The following is a 21,839-nucleotide window of genomic DNA, read 5'->3' on the forward strand; positions in this document are numbered from 1 at the left end:
TGCTCAGAGGCCTACATAAACTTTGACCACCAGTTATCACTCTGACCAATACTGTCTCATTGTTTTGTTGTATTCCCCAATTTGGCTGTACCCAGCTGTTATCTCTTATCATACACTTACATTACAAGCTCTTTGGGGTAGGGATTGTCTTTCTGTTCTATATTTGTACAGCGTTTGGTATTATGGGGACCTAGTCCATGCCTGGGACTCCTGGCTGCTATGATAATACAAATGATAAACAACAGTAATAATGGTGGAGGGATGAAATGAAGGACAGACTCTCTGGTGAGAGGAAATTAGGGGACCTTGGTACAGGTGGAAGGGAAGAATGGGGGCACACAGAACCCCTATCATAGAGAGATAGGGAGGAGTTTCAGGGAACCCCTGAAATAAAGGGGGATGGAAGGGTGGCACACAAGAAGCCTAGGGGGGCATCGAGGAGTGCAAAGACTCCCTGGTGTATGCTATAAGCTCCCCCCTAAAGAAGTGCGTGACCCCCTAGTGTAGCTATCAGAAAATGTGCCTGTTGGTGCAGAGGACTAGGAATCAAGGCTCACAGGTTCTATGGAAGAAACATTGGTAATGTCACTTGGCTTCTCTGTCTTTATTTCCATTTTATAAATGACAACACAGCTTAAGTATTTCACAGGGGTGCTGAAGACTTGTTGTAAGACTGCATGTGCAACACCTTAACTCAGGCATTTCCTCACTTGTGCAAACTTACCCACTGAACCGTACTTTGATTAAAATCTGTTAAGGATATGCTACAGTATTTATGGCATTCCTTATAGATTTGTTATTTTCTCTTTTAAAAAAAAAGTATAATCTGAAATTGTTTGGCATGGGGGAATCTCCTCTTTGTTTAATGTGTTCCTTGAACAGCAAGATAAGGATGCCTGTGGAACCCTTCTTGGGCACCTACATCTTTTGCCACTGCAACATAAAAAGCAAAATTTTCAGTGTTGCAGAAATATGGATGCAATGCACCACCACAGTTTTCAGTTGTGCAAGCCAAAACACTTTGAACAAGGCAGGGCATCACAGGATCTCTGCCTCATTCAACGTGACAGCTTCAACTAAATTTGAACTTTTAGAACACAACCAAATTAACTACAATATATGAACAAGGCAGCCTATCCTCCACACTGGAAAACCGCTGTAAGAAATACTACCAGCATGTTAATCTATTGCCCAAATGCAGTGCGCAATTTTTAAAGGCTCAAAACTCAATGAAAACAAAAATAACTTTCACCAGAACACTCAAAGGGGCTTCCTCTCTAAGAAGCTTCTGCTCCCAGACACTTCACCATTGCAGCCATAAAAAAAATTCAATTTAAAGAAAAAACTCTTAATGAGAGAAAGTAGTTCATGTATCTACTTTCTGAACACTCAACAGCAGCTCTACTGTTTATACTCATACTTTAAGAAAAGAACCAACATTTCAGAATAATAGTTTGACTCCAAACATAGATTTATCAAGGAAATCCTTGAGTAGCCTTAATCATTGCTGTTGCTAGGGCTCCACTTCTAATAAAGAATGATTTTGTAAGATTTTGTGCATGCCACAAAGAGGATGTTGAAGCCTCAAACTGAAGAAATAAATCAAAAGAAGAGCAGTACAATGTGCCACAATGAACAGAATAGATATTGCTCTTTTATCAAAAAGCTGTTGAAACAAAAAGAGGAGCATTGAAGTGGGCTGGAAATATCAGGCAAAAGAACTCCAAGTCTCAATCTATTTGTATTACATAGTTTCTCCATTTTTTTGGCCAACAGCTAAAAGTGAAAACTGTATCTTGTTCATGTGATTTCTGGATATTATATATAATGTTCATCTGATGTGTTTGGCATCATTGTTCACGATGCCACAACTTTAACAGCAATTTCATTTTATTAAACTACCTAGAGGGCAGATTGCTAATTACTCTCCTAAAACAAGAAAAAAAGGAAAATCTGAAAAAGATTTTTAAGAAGAAGACTGCAGCAAAGCTTCAGAGGAACCTTACAGCTAATGATTAGATAGCTTTAATCTACTTTTTATCCAAACGGAGCTTCGAGATTGCTGTTCCCCAAGCCTGTGATATGGACTTGTTTGCTGCCCAAGGTTTTGTTTTCCCGTCTTTACAGATGAACTTTTCTTCAAAATTTGATATTGATGACTAGGGGTTTCCAAGAATTGAATATTGGCACTGCTTTGTTTGCAACACCACTTTCTTGGTTAAAATCTCAAATTTCTCAGTTGATGAGATATAATATATTTCCAGTGTTACCTTTTTGGGGGGAGGAGGGAGGTGCCTCCCAAGGTCAATATAGTATTGTGATTGAAGGTTTCCTCTAAAACACAGCTTACCTACCTGCATTCCAGGACTACACATGATATACTGATAACTGAGATGTACTCAGATAGCTGAGGACCTTGCACTAGTACTCAGAGTGTTACATAATTACTTCTGGGATAATAAATTGTGGAAGTTTACTCATTCCCTAAATGGAATCATATAACAGGTCTGTTGCTCAACGAACATCTCACAACAGTGTGCCTAGTCCCTTTCTTATTTTTATGGTAGCTATATATTGTTCTTTCCAAACATGTGCTTCTAACATTTATTCTTAAATCCTACCTTTATTTTTGGCATGTTTTATAGTTAGAATGCAAGGCCATTTTATTGCCATCTGAGTAATCTAAAAAGTCCTGTAACGTCTCTGGTTCTAAATTTATGTTTAATTACACCTTTGCTATCCTGCCAAGATATAGAGACTCATATACTTTTATCATTCTCTACTAATCATTTCCACTTATAGTCTGAGTTTCCCTGCACCACCATTCAAACACTTCTAGAAGTCTGTCTAAACAGTCATTGGAATTAAAGACCTGAGTACAGTATTTCCACGTTGAGAAAAACAACCATCTATTTGCAAAGCAATAGATTAATTGTTTTGCTTATATTAACCTCGCCTTTGGCTCACTATTCAATATCAGAGATTTTCAGCTCAAACCACACCTTCTATAATACAACATGATTTGATACAAACAGAGCTGTAAACAGAGGAGTTTGAGTGGGAGTTCGGGGGCAGACTAAGAGAGGCAGGCAGAGGATCAGACAGCTAGTGAAGGGAGTGTGCAGTGTTCTAGCACTGTTTTGGTGTTTGCTGGGGGTTTGTTTTGCTGTGGGTGGTGGTGTTTTGGTTTGGTTTGTGTTTCCCAGATTTATAGGATTTAAGTGAGAAGGTTATGACAGATACAGAGGCAGCAGTGGTAGTGATGCAAGCAGCGGAAGACACAATGAAGATGACTGGATGTGGAAGCTGTTGCATGTACATGATCCTGGAGGAGGCATCTGATAAGAGTTTCGTCTGCATGAAGTGCCGCCTGATAGAGCTAATGGAAGAAAAGATCCGAGGACTGGTGATGCAGGTGGAAACTCTGGTTGAGTTTAGAAGGGGGTTTGAGCGGATGATGGAGCAAAGACCTTAGGAGTCTGAATGGAAAAAAAAAAAAAAAAAAAAAAGTCAGACTTGCAGATGGAAGCAGGACCAAAGAACTCTGAGGGGAAACTGCTGGGTGAGGAAAGTGGATGGTGGAAGCATGTGACTAAGAGAACCAGGCAGAGGAAAAGACGGGCCAGTGAAGGAGAAATAGAGCTCAGGAACAGGTTTGCGGAGTTGGAAAATAAAGAAAGGGCACAGCAGGTGGTCGCTGAAAGTGAGAGGGCACGGAAGAAGAGAACAGCAGCTAGTTCTATAAGAAGAGGGGATGAGTCAATGGAGATAACACTACCAAACATGAGCCCCCGGAGAATATGGGGTGGGTTGCAGAGGATTGTAAGGGTGAATAGGAATCAAGAGGACTTGTAGCCAGAGGGAACAGGCGATAGACCGGAGAATCGCACTGTCACCAGGAAAAGGCAGGTCTACGTGATTGGAGACTCCTTATTGATAAGGATATACAGGCCTGTAACCAGAGATGATCCAGAGAACAGAAGGGTGTGCTGCCTGCCGGGTGCTAAGAAACGGGATGTGGACCTGAGGCTGAAGAGGATCCTAACGGGAGCGGGAAAGAATCCACTCATTGTCCTTCATATGGGAATGAATGATACAGCTAGATTCTCGCTGGAACGTATCAAGGGAGACTATGCCAGGCTGGGGAAGACGCTTAAGGAAATCGAGGCTCAGATGATCTTCAGTGGGATTCTGCCTGCTCCTACAGAAGGCAACAAAGGTATGACAAGATTACGATGATCAACAGATGGCTCAGGCAGTGGTGCTATAAGGATGGCTTTGGCATGTATGGCCACCGGGAGGGATTCATGGACAGAAGACTGTTCTCTCAGGATGGACTTCACCTGAGTAGGGAGGGAAACAGACTTCCAGGATAGAGGCTGGCACAACTGGTTAAGAGAGCTTTAAACTAGGAATTGCGGGGAGATGGTTGGGAGATGTCCAGGTAATCTCCACACTGGATTTTACCATTGATAGGGAAGAAAATGAAGAAAGAAAGGATATAGCCATGGGTAGGAGAATGGACATATGGAGGAAGGGTAGTGTAGATATCATTCTAATAGGTACTACTGACAGTAGAATGTCTGGGCCTAATTGGGTAAAATATGTGAGTGAAGCCAAATAGCAAGTATTAAAATGTTTGTATACCAATGAGAGGAGCCTAGGTAACAAAATGGAGGAACTGGAGTTACTGGCGCAGGAAGCGAAACCGGATATTATAGGGATAACAGAAACAAGGTGGAATAGTAGTCATGACTGGAGTAGAAGTATTGAAGGGTACGTGTTGTTTAGGAAAGACAGAAATAAAGGCAAAGGTGGTGGAGTAGCACTGTATATCACTGATAAGATAGACTGTAAAGAAATAAGAAGGGATGGAAAGGATAAGACAGTCTGTCTGGGCAAAAATCACATTGGGGAAAAAAGCTACTAGAGCCTCCCCTGAGACAGTGCTTGGGGTGTGCTATAGATCTGGATATGGATAAAGACCCTTTTAATGTTTTTAATGAAGTAAATACTAATAGGAATTGTGTGATCACGGGAGACTTTAACTTCCCAGATATAGACTGGAGGACAAGTGCTAGTAGTAATAATAGGGCTCAGATTTTCCTAGATGCGATATCTGATGGATTCCTTCACCAAGTAGTTGCTGAACTAACAAGAGGGGATGCCATTTTAGATTTGGTTTTGGTGAATAGTGGGGACAACCTTGGTTCAAGCGATCATGAGCTAATTCAGTTTAAACTAAATGGATGGATAAACAAAAACAGATTTGTGACTAGGGTTTTTGATTTCAAAAGATCTAACTTAAAAAAATTAAGGAAATTAGTTAGGGAAGTTGATTGGACAGAAGAACTTGGGGATCTAAAGGTGGGAGGAGGCCTGGAATTACTTCAAGTCACAGTTGCAGAAACTATCAGAAGCCTACATCCCAAGAAAGGGGAAAAAATTTGTAGGGGGGAGTTGTAAATCAAGCTAGATGAGCAAGCATCTCAGAGAGGTGATTAAGAAAAAGCAGAAGGCCTATAAGGAGTGGAAGATGAGAGTGATCAGCAAGGAAAGCTACCTTATTGAGATCAGAACATGTAGGGATAAAGTGGGAAAGGCCAAAAGTCATGTAGAATTGGACCTTGCAAAGGGAATTAAAACCAATAGTAAAAGGTTCTATAGCCATATAAATAAGAAGAAAACAAAGAAAGAAGAAGTGGGACTGCTAAACACGGAGGATGAAGTGGAGGTTAAGGATAATCTAGGTATGGCCCAGTATCTACAAAAATACTTTGCCTGAGCCTCATTAAAGACTGATGAGGAGCTTAGGGATAATGGTAGGATGACAAATGAGAAAGAGGATATGGAGGCAGATATTACCGCATCGGAGGTAGAAGCCAATCTCGAACATCTTAATGGGACTAAATCGCGGGGGGCGGGGAGATAATCTTCATCCAAGAATGTTAAAGGAACTGGAACATGAAATTGCAAGCCCATTAGCAAGAATTTGTAATGAATCTGTAAACTCAGGGGTTGTACTGTATGACTGGAGAATTGCTAACATAGTTCCTATCTTTAAGAAAGGGAAAAAACCTGATCCAGGCAACCATAGGCCTGTTAGTTTGACATCTGTAGTATGCGAGGTCTTGGAAAAAAATTTGAAGGTGAAAGTAGTTAAGGACATTGAGGTTAACGGTAATTGAGACAAATTACAACATGGTTTTACAAAAGGTAGATTGTGCCAAACCAACCTGATCCCCTTCTTTGAGAAGGTAACAGATTTTTTAGACAAAGGAAACACAGTGGATCTAATTTACCTCAATTTCAGTAAGGCATTTGATATGGTTCCACATGGGGAATTATTAGCTAAAATTGGAAAAGATGGGGATCAATATGAAAACTGAAAGGTGGATAAGGAACTGACTAAAGTCGTACTGAAAGGTGAACTGTCAGGCTGGAGAGAAGTTACTAATGGAGTTCCTCAGCGATTGGTTTTGGGACCAATCTTATTTAATATTTTTAATACTGACCTTGGCACAAAAAGTAGGAATGTGCTAATAAAGTTTGCGACTGACACAAAGCTGGGAGGTATTGCCAACACAGAGAAAGACCGGGATATCATACAGGAAGATCTGGATGACCTCGTAAACTGGAGTAATAGTACTGGATGACATTTAATAATGAAAAGTGCAAAGGTCATCCATTTAGGGATTAATAACAAGAATTATTGTTATAAGCTGGGGACGCATCAGTTGGAAGTAACAGAGGAGGAGAAGGACCTCGGAGTATTGGTTGATCACAGGATGACTATGAGCCGCCAATGTAATATGGCCATGAAAAAAACTAATGCAGTCTTGGGAAATACCTCAGGTGAGGTATTTCCAGTAGAGATAAGGAGGTGTTAGTACCTTTATACAAGGCACTGGTGAGACCTCACCTGGAATACTGTGTACAGTTCTGTCTCCCATGTTTAAGAAAGATGAATTCAAACTGGAACAGGTGCAGAGAAGGGCTACTAGGATGATCCAAGGAATAGAAAACCTGTCTTATGAAAGGAGATTCAAAGAGCTTGGCTTGTTAGCCTAACCAAAAGAAGGCTGAGTGGAGATATGATTGCTCTCTACAAATATATCAGAGGAATAAATACCAGGGAGGGAGAGGAATTATTTAAGCTCAGTACCAGTGTGGACACAAGAATAAATGGGTATAAACTGGCTATCAGGAAGTTTAGACTTGAAATTAGATGAAGGTTTCTAACCATCAGAGGAGTAAAGTTCTGGATCAGCCTTCCAAGGGGAGTAGTGGGGGCAAAAGACACATCTGGCTTCAAGACTAAGCTTGATAAGCTGATGGAGGAGATGGTATAATGAGATTGGTCTTTGACTATTAGCGGTAAATATGCCCAATGGCTTGTGATGGGATGTTAGATGGTGTGGGATCTGAGTTACTACAGAGAATTCTTTCCTGGGTGTCTGGCTGATGAGTCTTGCTCACATGCTCAGTGTCATAAACAGATAGTTAAGGGTTAATGTCTCTTTTACCTGTAAAGGGTTAACAAACAGTGAACCTGAAACACCTGACCAGAGGACCAATCAGGAAACAAGATACTTTCAAATCTCGGTGGAGGGAAGCTTTTGTTTGTGTTTTTTTGGGTTTTGCGTTGTTCTCTCTGGGTCCTGAAAGGGACCAGACGTGCAACCAGGTTTCTTGCCAAACTCCCTGCTACAGTCTTTATATATTCAGAATAGTGAGTATTAAGTAGAAAAGGCGGTTATAGTCTTTTGATTGTTTTCTGTATTTGCAAATGTGTATTTTGCTGGACAGATTTTGATTGGTATTTGTGCTGGGGGGAGACTTCGTTCTAGTGGTTATAAGCTGAAAGACCCTGTAATATTCCATCTTGATTTTACAGAGATTTCTTACTTTTTTCTTTCTTTTATTAAAAGGTTTTCTTTTTAAAAAAGACTTGAGTAATTTTTTTCCCTTGTTAAGGCTCAAAGGAACTGAGTCTGTACTCACCAGGGAATTGGTGGGAGAAGGGAAGGAGGAGGAGGGGGGAGGAAAGGTGAATTTCCTCTGTGTTTTAGATTCACGGAGCTTGAATCTGTCTCTCTCTCTCCAGGATAGCCCAGGAAGGGAAAGCCTGGGAGGGGGAGAAAAAAACCTGATTTCTCTGTGTCGTGATTCAAGGAGTTTGAATCACGGTGATCTCCTAGTGTACTCAGGGCGGGAAAGATCTGGGAGGAAGAAAGGAGGGGGAGGGGAAATGGTTTATTCCCCTTTGTTGTGAGACTGAAGGAATTTGGGTCTTGGGGTCCCCAGGGAAGGTTTCTGGAGGGACCAGAGTGCCCAAAACACTATATTTTTGGGTGGTGGCAGCCTATCAGATACAAGCTGGTAATTAAGCTTAGAGGAATTCATGCTGGTACCCCATCTTTTGGACTCTAAGGTTCAGATTGGGGAATTATACCATGACACTCAGGGTTTAGCTGATCGCCATATTTGGGGTCAGGAAGGAATTTTCCTCCGGGGCAGATTGGCAGAGGCCCTGGGGTTTTTTCGCCTTCATCTGCAGCGCGGGGCACTTGCTGGAAGATTCTCTGCACCCTGAAGTCTTCAAACCATGATTTGAGGACTTCAATGGCTCAGACACAGGTCTGATACAGGAGCGCGTGGGTGAGATTCTGTGGCCTGCGTTGTACAGGAGGTCAGACTAGATGATCATAATGGTCCCTTCTGATCTTAAAGTCTATGACTCTATGATGCAAATGGGAGCTGCTGGATGCTCAATCAGCACTTTCAAAAATGAGATCATTTAGGGCCTGATCCAAAACCCACTGAAGTCAGATGAAAGCCTCAGGCTGAATTTCACAGATCAGGCCCAACTCAGCATGTGACAAATATTAAGCACACCAGTAGCCTAACTGAAGGTAGGTATACAAGGTTTAAGTAACCTTCCTGATTTAGGACTTTACTTAGTCACCTCAATGTGGATTTAATTTTTGAAAGATCTTAGTTCAAGTTTTAAAAAAGGATTAGATTCACCTAGTTAACCATAAAGTTTCTGATTTTTGTAACGTAGAATCAAGCAGGGACTCAAGATACCACTTATTTTAAGCTCTTCACTCTTGGGTTTCTGTATTTCAATAACATCCACATTTATACAGCTTCTTTCATCTGAGGATATCAAGCCACTTTACAGATATTAACACACTAATAGGTACAATACTCCTATGAAGTAGCTACACTCCCCTCCTTTGACAGTGTTTTCAACATCAGGCGCTAAGATTGTATTTGTATTAAAAACTTAGTGGCATAAAATCTTTGTGACTTCAAATAGAAATTGCTTCAGTGTTAATAATGAAAAGTTCTTTAGACTTTTAATACATACAATTAGAGTGATTTTTTACATATATGCAGGCCATTTTTTTTTTTTGAAGAAACAGAACCCAAACTTACTCTCCAAAGACAATATTATGGAACCTGCAAGTGGAATTTTCAAAAGCACTTAATGGGACTTGTGGTCCTAAGTTACCTGACTTCAAACTGAAAAACCTTGATGGAGAAGCATAGCACATGCATCTGACAAAGTGGGTATTCACCCACGAAAGCTTATGCTCCAATACTTCTGTTAGTCTATACGGTGCCACAGGACTCTGTTGCTTCTTATAGCAGGTGGAAGCATTCCAGATTTCTTGATTTGTGGAAATTCACTATATTTGAGGTGAAGTTTGTTGCAGATACAGCACAGGCTATATTTATCTGTGTTTATCAATTTTGTGTTTAAGTTTGTGTTGTTTTTACAATAAGGATGTTAATGAGGCCATGGACTTCTTTTCAGCACAGGTGAGCTTTTAAAATGTGGAACTTTAGTAGGAAAAGAAATCTATGTAAAATCTGAAACTCTACTAACAATTAGGAAAACTAAAGAAACAATTAAAAAAAACCCATCCATTTTAGGAATTTAAACCTATAAAATGGGAAGACAGGAAAAAGCTAGCACAATATACATAATATAATATGAAGTAAAATTTAAAAACTTATTTAAATAAAAAATGATGATTAAAAAAACCTCAATTTTTATTCACCCACTTCCAATTAAGAGAAAAGGCATTATGTCAGTGTAGTACTTAGATTAAGAGTCACATTGTCCACATTCATCACATACAAAAAGTCTGAAAAGAAGCATGCATACAGTTATATGTGACAAGCTACATTACAGTTTTTCCCTCTGCATATACAAAGTTAGAGGGTTATCTTTCAAAACACGCAGACACACACACACAATAAATTAATCTATAAAAACTTGTTCTCCAATTTCAGAATGATTTTGTCACTCGTTAATTGTTGAAATGGGAGTGGCAGAAAATTAAGCACAACAGTGACAATAATTTGACATGAGGTACAAGCAGCAAACAAGCAAATAAAAAGCCCACTGATTTAAAAAAAAAATAGATTACTTACTAGTAATGCTGAGTGAACAACTGGAGGGCTGGGATGATCCATAAACAAAATAAGGCCTGGCAGACATCCCTGATCCTGAACGATGGCTCGTCTATTTAAGGGGTCAGCTGCCAGGTCTCGCAGCTGGTTAACTACTGCAAGCGCATCAGGCTCCTCACTCATAGTGGAGTTCATTTTCCTATGCCAACACCTGTTACAGAATTTTTTTATTAGTAACACTTCATTATTAATGAATCTCTGATTAAACTGTAGTCATTACAGACTGGAACACTATGTCTTGTTCTTAGGGGCATACAGACAAATAGATCTCACAAGATGTGACTCTATACCTGTGAAACTGGAAATTTAAGAGTCCACATATAGAGAATGACAATTTTTATTGTCTACAATTATCTACTGGTTCAATCTTCATATATAAAATTTTTTGGCCTGAAAATCTTTACAGAAGATACATACGCAGTATTGTCAAATACTGCTTAGACCAATTTTATGGTCATAGATGAAGAACCAACAGTTTATTAATGATGACATTGCCTATGGAAACCTAAAACATATCATCTCAATTCTGTATTATAGCTCAAGTAAATCTGTAAAGAAACATACAATCCATGTTTCCATAATAAATGTTTTAAACTGCAAGTTTCAGCTTTCATATTAATCTCTTACACACAACAAAAGTGTACCAAAACCCCCCTCAAAATTTGTATCCATGTCATCAGGCACTTCTAATGTTTACTTCATTCTGGAATGACATATCAAATATATATAACCCAGGACAAATTCAAGGCCCTTACAAAGTATATTTGGTATTCTCTCTCTACTGAATACTTCTGGTATTCTCCATCTTAAAATAAATAAATACGGTATGGAATTATCTTGCTCCTACCAAAGACAAGGGGAACCAGTTTGATTTCAAATGCAGCAGATGTTGGGTTGTTGGGTGGACAGCACTGGATTCAAAAGCTGCCTAAAGAGAGAACCAGTTACATCCTAGACAGCAACAGCACAAATTTCCCTACAGGATGCCTCTCAATAGTGGAGGTACCATATCCTGGGGCGAAAAGTTAGTCAAGATCAAAGGACAGATCCTCAATTGTCCTGAGACTGGTAAGTAGAGAACAGACTACGGACCTGATCCTGCCAGCACTAACTCAAGTACTTAACTTTAATGCTCATGAATATGATTAAAGTAACATTGTCAGCTTGACTTTTCTTTTTAAATGAATTGATTTTTTATTAAAAAAAGTTTCTAATAGATTACTCTTTAAACAGTATATCCTATTTAAAAAAAAATACGTTGAAGAAAAATTGTATAAAGTTTCTTCTGCTCTCATCTTGAAGTTTATAAAGACCTTTTCAGAAAAAAAGAAACACTCTGTGGAGGAAACAGTGAAACTGATATGAGGGTGGATTTGATTTAAATCAAATCACAAGTCAGGAAGACTTAATCATGGATTTCTACATAAAAGTACATTCTTGTTGATTGTTGTAACCTTAATACATATTCTTCCAAACTCAGAGATAAATGTAGGTTTCATTTTTAGAAGGCAGACAATATACATTTTTAAAGTGATTTATTTCAAAAGCTTTTCAGATTAGTTTTACAGCTATAATCAGAAAATGAATGATTGTTTGGTTATTTCATTTATCAAAGGTAATTGAAGCAGATATTTATGAAGTCATTGGGAAGTAAACTATCTCCAATTCAACAGGTTAATCATTAATATTTGGAGGATTTTCTTGCTATGCTGTATTAGGAGGAGAACATCACCAGACAGACAGACATTTAAATTGTTTTATTTAACTAAAACAGCAACATTATGCATTCTGGATTGTTTTCGTCAACAGCAAACATATAATATTTTAACAAAACAAGCATATGAATTTTTGAATTTCGTTAAAACATTCAAGTTTTTTTAAAATCAGGTTTGTTTTTGTTAAAATTGTTTTTAACTAAGTTAAATGAAATATTTTAGATCTATTCCACCCCCAACAATCTTCTATTCATTAAACTTTTTGAAACTTTGCACTTTTAGAGAGAGGTAAGGGATTGACTCTGTGTGCACAAATTTGCAGAGGGACAATAGAGTTGAGATCTGTTATTTCTCACCTCTATATGTTATTTATTTGTTAACAGCAAAAATGTTTTTAAATAAACATGTTATCTCTGGAGACACAAATCCACAGTTTAAGAACTGCAAAACTAAGCATCACTGATGGTATCTTCTAGACTGAGCACTGAGTCCCATTGAGTAGATAGAAAGATTAACCTAAATAATCTATACAGAAGCCTCTGGAACCCCGTAAATTTGGGTCCCTAATCCACGAACTATTGGAACTCATTTACAAAACTTTTCTTAAACATTACATGAATATATTGTCTCATACTATAGAATTCGAATTTGTAATCCCTATTCCATAATGAGATATCTTTGAGCTATAATGTATCTTAATTAAAACTATCTTTAGATAGGTTTTTTCCTTAAAAAGCATTTTATCAAAAAATCCAATTTAAATTTAAAAAAATCCATTTTATATTTTTTTAAAATTATTGATTTGTATCCACCCTGAAAGTCATTAAATGCTCAGAACACACACACACACACACACACACACGTCAGGTTTTACTTGTAACTATAGTAGGTTCAAAAGTTAAAAACATAAGAACAGTCATACTGGATCAGACCAAAGATCCATCTAGCCCAGTATCCTGTCTTCTGACAGCGGCCAATGCCAGGTGCTTCAGAAGGAATGAACAGAACAGGTAATAATCAAGTAATCCATCCCCTGTCACTCATTCCCAGCTTCTGGCAAACAGGCCAGGGACACCATTCCACCCCATCCTGGCTAATTAGCATTGATGGACCTATCCTCCATGAATTTACCTAGTTCTTTTTTGAACCCTGTTATAGACTTGGCCTTCACAATAATCCTCTGCCAAAGAGTTCCACAGGTTGACTGTGTGTTGTGTGAAGCAATACTTCCTTTCGTCTGTTTTAACCTTCCCTTTTATCCCATAACTGCTTACTTTGCTTAAGACAGTGTTTCTCAGCTAGGGTTCCAGGGCCCCTCGAGGGGCTGTAAGCAGGTTTCAGGTGGTCTGCCAATCAGGGCCGGCATTAGACTTGCTGAAGTCCAGGATAGAAAGCCAAAGCCCCATCACGTGGGCAACAAAGCTTTGCAGGGCCTCCTGTGGTGTGGAGCCCCAGGCAACTGTCGTGCTTGCCATCCTCTAATGCTGGCCCTGACTTTTATATGCAGAAAAACAGTTGTGGCACAGATGGACTGTGGAGTTTTTGTAGAATGTCCTCAAAAAGAAAAAGGTTGAGAACCTTTGCTGAGGGATCTTGTCGAAGGCTTTCTAAAAATCTAAGTACACTATATCCACTGGATCCCGCTTGTCCACACGCTTGTTGACTCTCACAAGAATTTTAGTACATTGGTGAGGCATGATTTCCCTTTACAAAAACCAGGTTGACTCTTCTCCAACAAATCAAGTTCACCTATGTGTCTGATAATTCTGTTCTTTCCAATAGTTTCAACCAGTTTGCCAGGTACTGAAGTTTTCAGACCACTGTGAGTTTCAGTGTGATGGTGTCCGTTTATGTTACTAATATTTCCCTCACACAGAGTGTTAAAATAAAGAACCGGTGCAAGTGACCAGCCTCAAGGTTAAATTTTCATTAACACCATAAGATCTATACAGATCAAATAAGCAGCTACAATTTCATATAATAATTAGCATTTTACATTTGTAAAGTATTCTGCACACAATTTTCACAAAATCCCTGTAAACCAGTTAACTATTATCATTCCCATTTTATAGATGGCAAAACAGGCACAGATACTTTAAGTAACTCACCTAAAACCAGACATCAAGTCAATTACAGAGCTAAGACTGTAAACAGAGTGCTTTATTTCCAGTCCCATGCTCAATGCATCAGATCATTCATACCCTTTTATTATATATTACAAATAATTATTTTATTGGACCAGCTTCTGTTGGTGAAAGAGACAAGCTTTTGAATGTACACAGAGCTCTTCTTTCAGGTCTAACTAAGCAACTAACTCAGGCCTGAAGAAGAGTTCTGAGTAAGCTCAAAAATTTGTTTCTCTCACCAACAGAAGCTAGTCCAATAAAAGACAATACCTCACCCACCTTATCTTTCTAACTTACTGGGACCAACAAGGCTACAACAACACTGTTATTTTTATGCAATGTTTTTAATTAAAAAAAAGGCAAAGCCATGTTTCTAATCCCCCCCCCCCCGCCCCAAAATAGCAAGAATTTAGGGATTAAGTTAGACAAATTGACTGGACATCATAACATCTACATTATTTTCACATCTTTTACATGGATTTTCTATGTGACCTCAGAACAATTTCACTCTGTTTTAGTTTCCTCATCATCCGTACATTGGGTATATTTACTGACCTCACATGGGTTTTGTGAGAATACATTTGTGTTTGTAAAGGGCTTTGAAATCATTGGTTAGAGCATCCAGAATGTAGAATTAATCCAGAATTAATACTCATGCTCAGAGAAAAGCATCAGTTTCAGGAACTCATCCCTTGACACTGTTTTTAAAAAAAACCCTCATAACTGCAATAATGTAGAAACTAGTAAGGTTGTTGCATATAAGCACCCAATTTACAAAAGCAGCAACAGATGATTTAGCCCAGAATAACCCCAGTTACTTTCTTCCCTCTTCGCTAGTGGGAGAAAAAGTGTTGCTCGATGGAGCAAAAAAATCCTCTAGGATTTGTACAGCTCTTGCCACTGGAACTAGTTGGTTAACTCAGCAGCCCCCACCCAACCCTTAAACCATAGATTATGCGCCCCCGTCCATACCACGCTACACAACGGCCAACCCACCCCCTGTGGCGATCACTCTCCCCACACCCCTCTCAGCCTGAAAAGTGTGTGCTCGGGCCACAGCCTTGAGACCCACTGCTCCCGCCTTCACCGCCTCCAGCTACCTCCTCGGCCGACCCGCTCCTTGGGCCACTCCACTCCCCCTTGCGCCTGCCCCCACCAGCTGCTTCGCCCTCTTCTCAGGACCCGACTCAAGCTCCTGCCTTGCTCCGCCGGGATAAGGCACCTTCCCCAGCCGCGATAGCGGAGCGCGAGCTCGGCCCACTTACCGGGGCAGGGAGGTTTCACAGGCCCGGGCGGCTCAGCATCGTGCCGGGGCTGGGCTTTGCGTCGCCGAGGCCTGGTAACGGGGGACAATAGGGGGGAAGGGAATTCAGGTCCTTTACACACACAGCGCCCACCGGGACCACCTACCGCACCCCGATTGGCTGAGGCGCACAGCGCCCCTCCGCCATTCACGCCAAACGTTGTTACACCACACTCTGATTGGCCGCTCCCAGGGCATTGTGGGTACAGCAGGGCCAGCCCAGGGGACCTACACGTTCCAATGCCTGTGCTTGGCGCGCGTTGGCTCCCGCTGGAGAACTGCATGATGGGATATGTACTCTCGGTGGAGCTATGGCTCTAACGGGAGCGCGGCATGTGCCACAGTGTAGTTTGCTGGCCATTCTGATCCAGCGGTGCCTTGCGTTTGCCTGCCTGTCCTCTACTGACCACTTGCAGGCACTGGAACATTGCATGCTGGGATCCGCAGTCTCTGGGAACCCTCAGGAACATTGCATGCTGGTACCTGTAATCTCTGCATGCTCAAACCGCTGAAGTTTCTACAAGTGGATTTCACCTAGGCAGTAGTGGGCTACTGTGAATAACCTTGATATGCACGGGAAGTTACTTTTACCGAAAATGTAATGCAGGGCAATTTGTGGTACAAAAGGCTTCAATACTGTCAACCTTTCCATATGTGGAAGGGGATGTGTTGTTCCCATTAAAGTGACTTAATTGTGATCATAGCACAGCTTCCAGGTAGGGGAAAGCATTCAGTGTCCCTTAGCTCTACAGAAGGTGAAACAACATCCCTGGTTTCATAGCTAATCCTGACACAAAGAGTGCACTGCAAAACTAGAACAGATCTGGTCATCTAGAATCCTGTCAGAGATGCAATGTGCAAAACTACCTAATTTTAAGATCTGTCACTTTGCGGATCTAAGGAAAAAATAATGTGATTGAAATGCCTCTTTAAAGACTACTGTCAACTAAACAAACAAAACTTTGCAGACAAATATATTTACCTGTGTTTCTATATTTTAAAGATAAATAATTTTACAAATCCTGTTTACACTATTTATGTTTTTTGATTGCTTCTGCACTTCTCTCAGCTTGTACAATGAAAAGTTTCAAATTTGAAACTGACAAGAAACAATAACCATTGCAGGTGAATGTTAATTTTTTTTAAAGAAAAGTTTGCATTTTTGTTTGATTTTTTTTTTAATTTGTGGAAACATTTGTAATTTTTTTAGGTTTTATAAAATCTTGTTTTATCAGCATTTAAATTTACAGCTAAATTTAAATTGACTGTTTAATCCAATGTCAGTGTGTTCCAAATTTTGGAAAGCTGAACCTCTCTCCTCATTTTGGAAAATGAAACCAATTATGCCCCTCTTGCAACCTTAGTTTGTGATGATAGAGGCCTACCCATCTTAATGTATACATCTTCTGCACCCTCACAGCTAGCTAGAACTTCATGGAAAAACTTACGTAGATTTTCATAATATGATAGATACTTCTTTTCTTGAGCAGTGAAATTTTTAGAATACTGATATATAAAGTATCACTGGCATTTAAGTTAGCACCTATTGAAAAGAATGGAGCAGTCCACACATTAAGACTCTCTGCAAAACTATATGGATATCCATTTAAAATTTTGAAAATTTTCCTTGCAAACCCTGACAGCTGGAGACCATTCTTTTTAATGACAGTTGAGACTCTGAACAAGTAAGGGATCTGTGTGTCCACCTCCTGCACCTATTAGCCCTCTCTCTCTCTCTCTGTCTAATGGTATATTTTTAAAAATATTGCTTTACTTACAGCTCAGTGTGTTCGGTTTGAGAATTCCAGCAATACTATTAAACTGCATTTTTTGTCTTATGAGTGGTGTCTGAACAGAGTAACTTACACAATAACCTACAAAAACGCCAATTTGAAGAGACAAATAGGGATGCATTTTTCAATTCAATTAAAATAAAGTGGTCCAAGAGAGCTGTCACAGTTTCAGGGTGAACTGCACCTTTGATTCCCACCCCCACCTTCCTCCAGGGCACCTTCTTAAGATTTCAGGTTCCAGCCATCACCTCTCTCAGGCAGAGACCCACATCTCTCCATTGGACCAGGGCTTTAGACTTGCAGTGCCTCTGCACCTCAGTGATTTCCCCAGCAGTTCTGACCAAGTTCCAGCACCTGTAGTTAACCTTTCTCCAGGACCTACAACAATGTATGTACACCAGTTACCAGCCAACCTTCACAAGCACAATACATTTATTCTTACAGTCAAATCAGTACAGAGAAAACATATAAAAAAAACAGTAAACTGATTTAAACACACTAAATCTACCAGGAGTTATCAATCAGTCTTATGGAGCTCAGTAGGCCACAGTCTTTCCAATCCTTCCCGATCTCCTAGAGTTGCTCCCCTTCCTTGTAAAGAACATTCTGTCTGTACCGGGTCAAGCTCATCTTTTTATGCCAAAAAACACAGTCTGAAACAATATATGGTGGTACCTCTCTCGAGGCATTTACAACCTGAGTGATTCAAGCACTTGACTGAAGGACCTGGAGGAGAGGAAGAACAGTCAACATGGATTCACCAAGGGAAAGTCATGCCTGACCAACCTGATTGCCTTCTGTGATGACATAACTGGCTCTGTGGATATGGGGAAAGCAGTGGATGTGATATATCTTGACTTTACCAAAGCTTTTGATACGGTCTCCCCAGGGCCGTCTTTAGGATTTATGGTGCCCTAGGCGGGATTATTAAACTGGTGCCCCTGTGCCTGACTTGCTCTGAGCAACACAAACATAAGCTAACAGTATTGGAAAACTTGCCACATGCATGTTATTAAAACCAGTTTAAGTTAATGAAGCACACTGTATTGCTGATGGGCTAGCACTAAAGAAGTAGCACTATAGAAAAAATTCTGATTTGACAGAATGGTGCAAATAATATAATTTTTTTAATTTGTCACCATTTTATTGGAAATTTATATCATGAGGTATTGAAACAAGGATTTGTTTTTAATTAATAGCAATCTTTCTGGCTTTTTTGGCTGCAAAATCAGTAATAATGTCATTGTATGACAAAGACAAAGTGATGTCTTGTTTGATTGCAAGAATAGCAAGACCAGTCAAGCGTTCCTGACTCATTGTAGAGCGGAGATAGTTTTTAATGAGCTTTAGTTTTGAGAAACTCTGTTCTCCTGATGCTACTGTTACAGAAATTGTCAGTAGAATACGAGTGGCAATGTACACATTAGGATATATATATATCTCAACAAGTTCACATGTGGCAACACTGATGACAGTGTACTCAATTCTTCGTACAGTTCAAGTCCATTTAAATCAAAACTATCACCGTGCTTCAGGAGGCTCTCTAGGTTCTTGCACTTTGTCATTAGTTGCTCTTGTTCTTCTCTTTCGTTGAATTTAGTCCTGCTCAGCCTTCTGCCAGCTGAGTGAATTGAACCCCAGGCCGACAGTGGGTTGAGTGGCTCAGCCAGGGTCTCAGCCACCGGCCTGCTTAGCCCGCTGCCAGCCTGGGGTTCCTTGGGGGTCCCCAGGCCAGCAGTGGGTGTTGAGTGGGGCCAGCAACTGGGACCTCGGCTAGCAATGGGGCAGCAGCCGGAACCCCAGAGCATCAAAAATCAGCTGGCATGCCACCTTTGGCACGTGTGCCATAGGTTGCTGACCCCTGCTCTATACCAGTGGTTCCCAAACTGGGGTTCGCGAACCCTTGGGGGTTTGCAGAACGTTACAGAGGGTTTGCCAGAAAAATTTCACTAATGGCGGCCAGAGGACCCCGGGCATTGGAGACAGCAGGTGGGACCCGGTTGCAGGGTAGACACCCCAAGCCCCAGGGAGAGCGGGGCTGGGCAGTTTGGGCTGGCAGCCTGAGTTCTGGCGGTCAGCGTGGGAGATGGCAGCCTAAACTCCAGCGCTCCGCGCGGGGCTGGTAGCCAAGCCCTAGGGACAGTGGGGCCAGGCAGCTGGGGCTGGCAGCCCAAGTCCTGGCGGTCAGCAAGGGAGCTGGCAGCCTGAACCCCAGTGCTCTGTGCGGGACTGGCAGCCTGAGTAACAGGAAGAGTGGGGCTGGCAGCCTGAGACCTGCCCCCATCAGCGGGGGAGCCGGCAGCCCGAACCCCAGCCTGAGCCCCAGGAGGAGCGAGGCGGGCAGTTGGGGCATCCATCACACTGAGGAAATTTAAACTTAAATCCCTGAAAATATTCATTTTCATGAGGGGGTTCATGACATTTCACAATTTAGTGAAAAGGGTTCGCGGGCTGTTAAAGTTTGGGAACCACTGCCCTATACACTAGTAAGGAGATGAGCATATTATAGTTGTTGGAGGGCTCTATTTAGCAGTAACAGGACTATAGGAAAGTCAGTCAACATTTTTTGTTTCTCTGATGAAAACTGGCCCACTCCCTTCCCCATACCAAACTTGTCACAAATAATTGTCAACAACTTAATATTCTGTTTTTGGCTAAGATATTTATTTTTTTTAATTGAAATTGAATTCAGGATTGTTAGCAAGCATTTTTGGCAAACACATTTGTTAAATGACAATCTAAATGGCAACACAACACTGCTTTCATGCTTGGCTCAACCCCTAGCCTGCTGGTCCAACAGCTGCAGTAGAAGAGGAGATAGGTGGAAAACTGCAGGACCCCAAAATCCACCTCTTGGGGAGCAGAGTGGCAACAGCAGCAGCAAACCCTCAGGTCCGATCACACGCCAATGGCCACCACCACCAGCCCAATGGACCATGGTGAAGTTAGCACAGCATCTGATCTCAGGGACGGGGCACCCATGGAGCCACAACAGCTCATCCTGCCCTGTGCAGCTCCGCCTGGGGGAGAGATGTGCTCCCCAACTAGGGTGAGCGGATCCAGATATCCTGATTTTATAGGGCCAGTCCTGATATTTGGAGTTTTGTCTTATATAGGCACCAGGAGTCTATATAAGAAAAAGACCCCAAAATTGGGACTGTCCCTATAAAAGTGGGATATCTGCTCACCCTACTCCAACCCCCTGTCCTGATTTTTTGCACATGCTATCTTGCTATCCCCAGCCCAGTCCTGTGCGACCATTCCAATCCTGGCTGCCTGCCAAGGAAGTGAGTTACTTTCACTTTCATTCCTCAGTAGGCAGCCAGGAATGGGAGGGGGGAGAGAGGAGTGCTCCGTGGGGGGAGGGAGAAAGGCAGGGTGCTCCGTGGGGCAGGGGGGAGAAGAACGGATGTTATGGAGAACAAAAAAGGATACTGCCAGAGCCGCCGAGCCTGCCTCACCTCATGCCGGGGGAAGGAGTCACACTCTCAGGTGCGTTCCTTCCCCCACCACTTCCCAGAGACCCCAGCAGCCAATCCCCTCCCTCAGACTGTGCTGCATTTGTCTCTCTAGGACCCAACAGCCCTGCTTTTACATGCTCCACTGCTTTCCGTCTGTCCGGGCTCCCGGCAGAGCGGTGCCCCCAGACCTAGTGGTGCCCTAGGCGGCTGCCTATTCTGCCTATGGCTAAGGACGGCCCTGGGTCTCCCACAGTATTCTTGCCAGCAAGTTAAAAAAGTATGCATTGGATGAATGGACTATAAGGTGGATAGAAAGCTGGCCAGATTGTCAGGCTCAACAGGCAGTGATCAATGGCTCGATGTCTAGTTGGCAGCCAGTATCAAGCGGAGTGCTCCAAGGGTCGGTCCTGGGGCCAGTTTTGTTCAACATCTTTATTAATGATCTGGATGATGGGATGAATTGCACCCTCAGCAAGTTCGCAGATGACACTAAACTGGGGAGAGAGGTAGATATGCTGGAGGGTAGGGATAGGGTCCAGAGTGACCTAAACAAATTGGAGGATTGGGCCAAAAGAAATCTGATGAGGATCAACAAGGACAAGTGCAGATTCCTGCACTTAGGAAGGAAGAATCCCATGCACTGCTACAGGCTGGGGACTGACTGGCTAAGCAGCAGTTCTGCAGAAAAGGACCCAGGATTACAGTGGACAAGAAACTTGATAACAAGTCAGCAGTGTGCCCTTGTTCCAAGAAGGCCAAGGGCATATTGGGCTGTATTAGTAGGAGCATTGCCAGCAGATCGAGGGAAGTAATTATTCCCCTCTATTTGGCACTGGTGAGGCCACACCTGGAGTATTGTGTCCAGTTTTGGTCCCCTCCACTATAGAAGGGCTGTAGACAAATTGAAGAGAGTCCAGCAGAGGGCAACAAAAATGATTAGGGGGCTGGTACAC

General features: G+C 41.5%; 1 protein-coding gene across 7 annotated transcripts in view; it reads right to left on the bottom strand.

The window, feature by feature from the left end:
* ARMC1 (armadillo repeat containing 1) overlaps positions 1-15,845 on the bottom strand; it is a 49,019-nt gene extending 33,174 nt beyond the window's left edge. The window contains exons 1-3 of one of the 7 annotated variants that reach the window (XM_050941235.1): positions 15,595-15,733; positions 11,336-11,416; positions 10,450-10,639 (exon numbers count right to left, since the gene is read on the bottom strand). In XM_050941235.1, the coding sequence (XP_050797192.1) occupies positions 10,450-10,623 (174 nt within the window). In that variant the 5' untranslated portion in view covers positions 10,624-10,639; positions 11,336-11,416; positions 15,595-15,733. The other 6 variants (XM_050941238.1, XM_050941232.1, XM_050941234.1 and 3 more) reach the window with 6 other exon arrangements.
* Positions 15,846-21,839: the final 5,994 nt, after the last annotated feature.

Source organism: Gopherus flavomarginatus, chromosome 2 (genome assembly GCF_025201925.1).
Source record: "Gopherus flavomarginatus isolate rGopFla2 chromosome 2, rGopFla2.mat.asm, whole genome shotgun sequence".
Lineage (NCBI taxonomy): Eukaryota > Metazoa > Chordata > Testudines > Testudinidae > Gopherus > Gopherus flavomarginatus.